General features: G+C 34.5%; 1 protein-coding gene across 1 annotated transcript; it reads right to left on the reverse strand.

The window, feature by feature from the left end:
- Positions 1–249: 249 nt before the first annotated feature.
- LOC109589095 (kelch domain-containing protein 3-like) lies at positions 250–1,174 on the reverse strand (the record flags this gene model as incomplete). The annotated part of the gene is made up of 4 exons (XM_020005213.1): positions 1,156–1,174; positions 773–1,067; positions 476–726; positions 250–269 (listed from the first exon to the last, which is right to left on the reverse strand). Coding segments are annotated over exons 1-4 (585 nt in total), but the record flags the coding sequence as incomplete, so codon positions are not given.
- Positions 1,175–1,730: the final 556 nt, after the last annotated feature.

A 1,730-nucleotide genomic window follows, 5' to 3' on the forward strand; every position in this document is an offset into this window, starting at 1 on the left:
ATTATCATAAACCACACTCACACGCTCAGTGTTACGAATATTAATACACACATACAATACATTATTAATTAATAATTAATGTAATTATACTAATAATACACTCACCACTGATGTATCAGTAAAATTAAGAATATATACATTGTTACTCTCTCCATTAGCAGTGTCACTACGTCCAAATAATATAGCACTGGAATTATTAATTGATGTTAAAGTGAATTTATCAATAGGAGGTGGTCTGTCTCCAATGACAGTCGGTGATATCCATTGTCCTAAAAATATCAATAATAATAATTAGTATGAATGGAATGTATTGGGTGGAGCAAACTAGTTGATATTTCTATGATCATATTATCAAATAATTAGGAGTGACAACCATGAACAAACAAGCAAGCAATTCTCAATGCAACCAGTCTGAGTGGAGAACCACCAAATAACAATACTTCATTATATTAATATAAACTGTATGTGCTCTGACCTGTTGAGAGTTTATAGAAATGGATCTCATTGCATCGTTGATAACTAGAATATAATACTTTAGTCTCACTGTACTGGGCACCAGGTTGTTGTGGTGTATTATTAGAAGATGGTCCATATCCTCCAATTACTACAAGATAGTCCTCACCGTTCACTTTTATTGCTATCATGTCACAGTCATCCTTCATCATAGGACTATGATGAGATGTAGTAGGAGAGAGTTCCTTCCAGTTGAAGGTATCAACATTAAAACTGTATAAAATAGTAAATAATATTTATCAGTAACTATCATGTTTACCTGTATAAACTATTATGATAACAGTCACCATGATTACAATCCCCTCCAAAATAAAATATTTCCCTTCCAATGGCAGCAGCTGCATAGCCCCTAACACCCAGTGGAGGGTTACCAGTGGTGGGTTTCTGCTCCCACCTACCAGTCCTTAGGTGACACACCTCCATCACAGAACACATTGATTTCTTCTTTTCATTATTATGTACTTCAGGGAGACCAGGCTGCTTCCCACCCCACATGTACAGGTAGTCTCCTACCCGTACAGTGGAGTGTTTCCACCTCTTCACTGGTTGATAGTCTATAGATAACAAGAGGTAACAGTAACTGAATGATACACTAATAGTAACAACACACGAGTCATAATCAAGTATAAACAAAATACTGACCTAGTGCTTTGGCTGCCATTTTGTTTGGACTTTGAAGGTAACGCCTTTCTATAACGTCAGATAATTACCGGTAATTATGAATTAATAATTATTATTGTCAAAAATAAAAAATAAAAATAACTAGAAGCAATGTAGAACATTAAGGGGCGAGCCTAAGCTAGCAAAGCAATTATATGGCACTGGATCTATCCATCTATAATCTACTCCCGATGATTTCAAAGCATGCATCATGATTTAGGCATAGCAAACATGATTTACATGATAAAAGTTTAATGCTGCTGATAAAATTAATAAACTTTTAGTCTTCTAGTTTCACATACACATTTCTTGCCTATAAATGTCTGTAAAGATGCTTTACTTAGCTTTAGATATAATATTATCCAATATTAAGATGACTAAGAAAAAGCTTGATTGACTTTCACAGTTTTAATAGCAATTGCATCAATAAAGACGAGCTTCATAGGTTATTAATTGAATTAAAAACCTTTTATAGCTGCTGGAGAAGTCTTTGGACGGTGTATCTGCCTTATATTGCTGCTAGAAAGCTCATGAATTCTTCCAGTGTGTTGGTGCCA

The sequence above is a fragment of the Amphimedon queenslandica genome, unplaced genomic scaffold, assembly GCF_000090795.2.
Source record: "Amphimedon queenslandica unplaced genomic scaffold, v1.1 AMPQUscaffold_11640, whole genome shotgun sequence".
NCBI classification, from domain to species: domain Eukaryota; kingdom Metazoa; phylum Porifera; class Demospongiae; order Haplosclerida; family Niphatidae; genus Amphimedon; species Amphimedon queenslandica.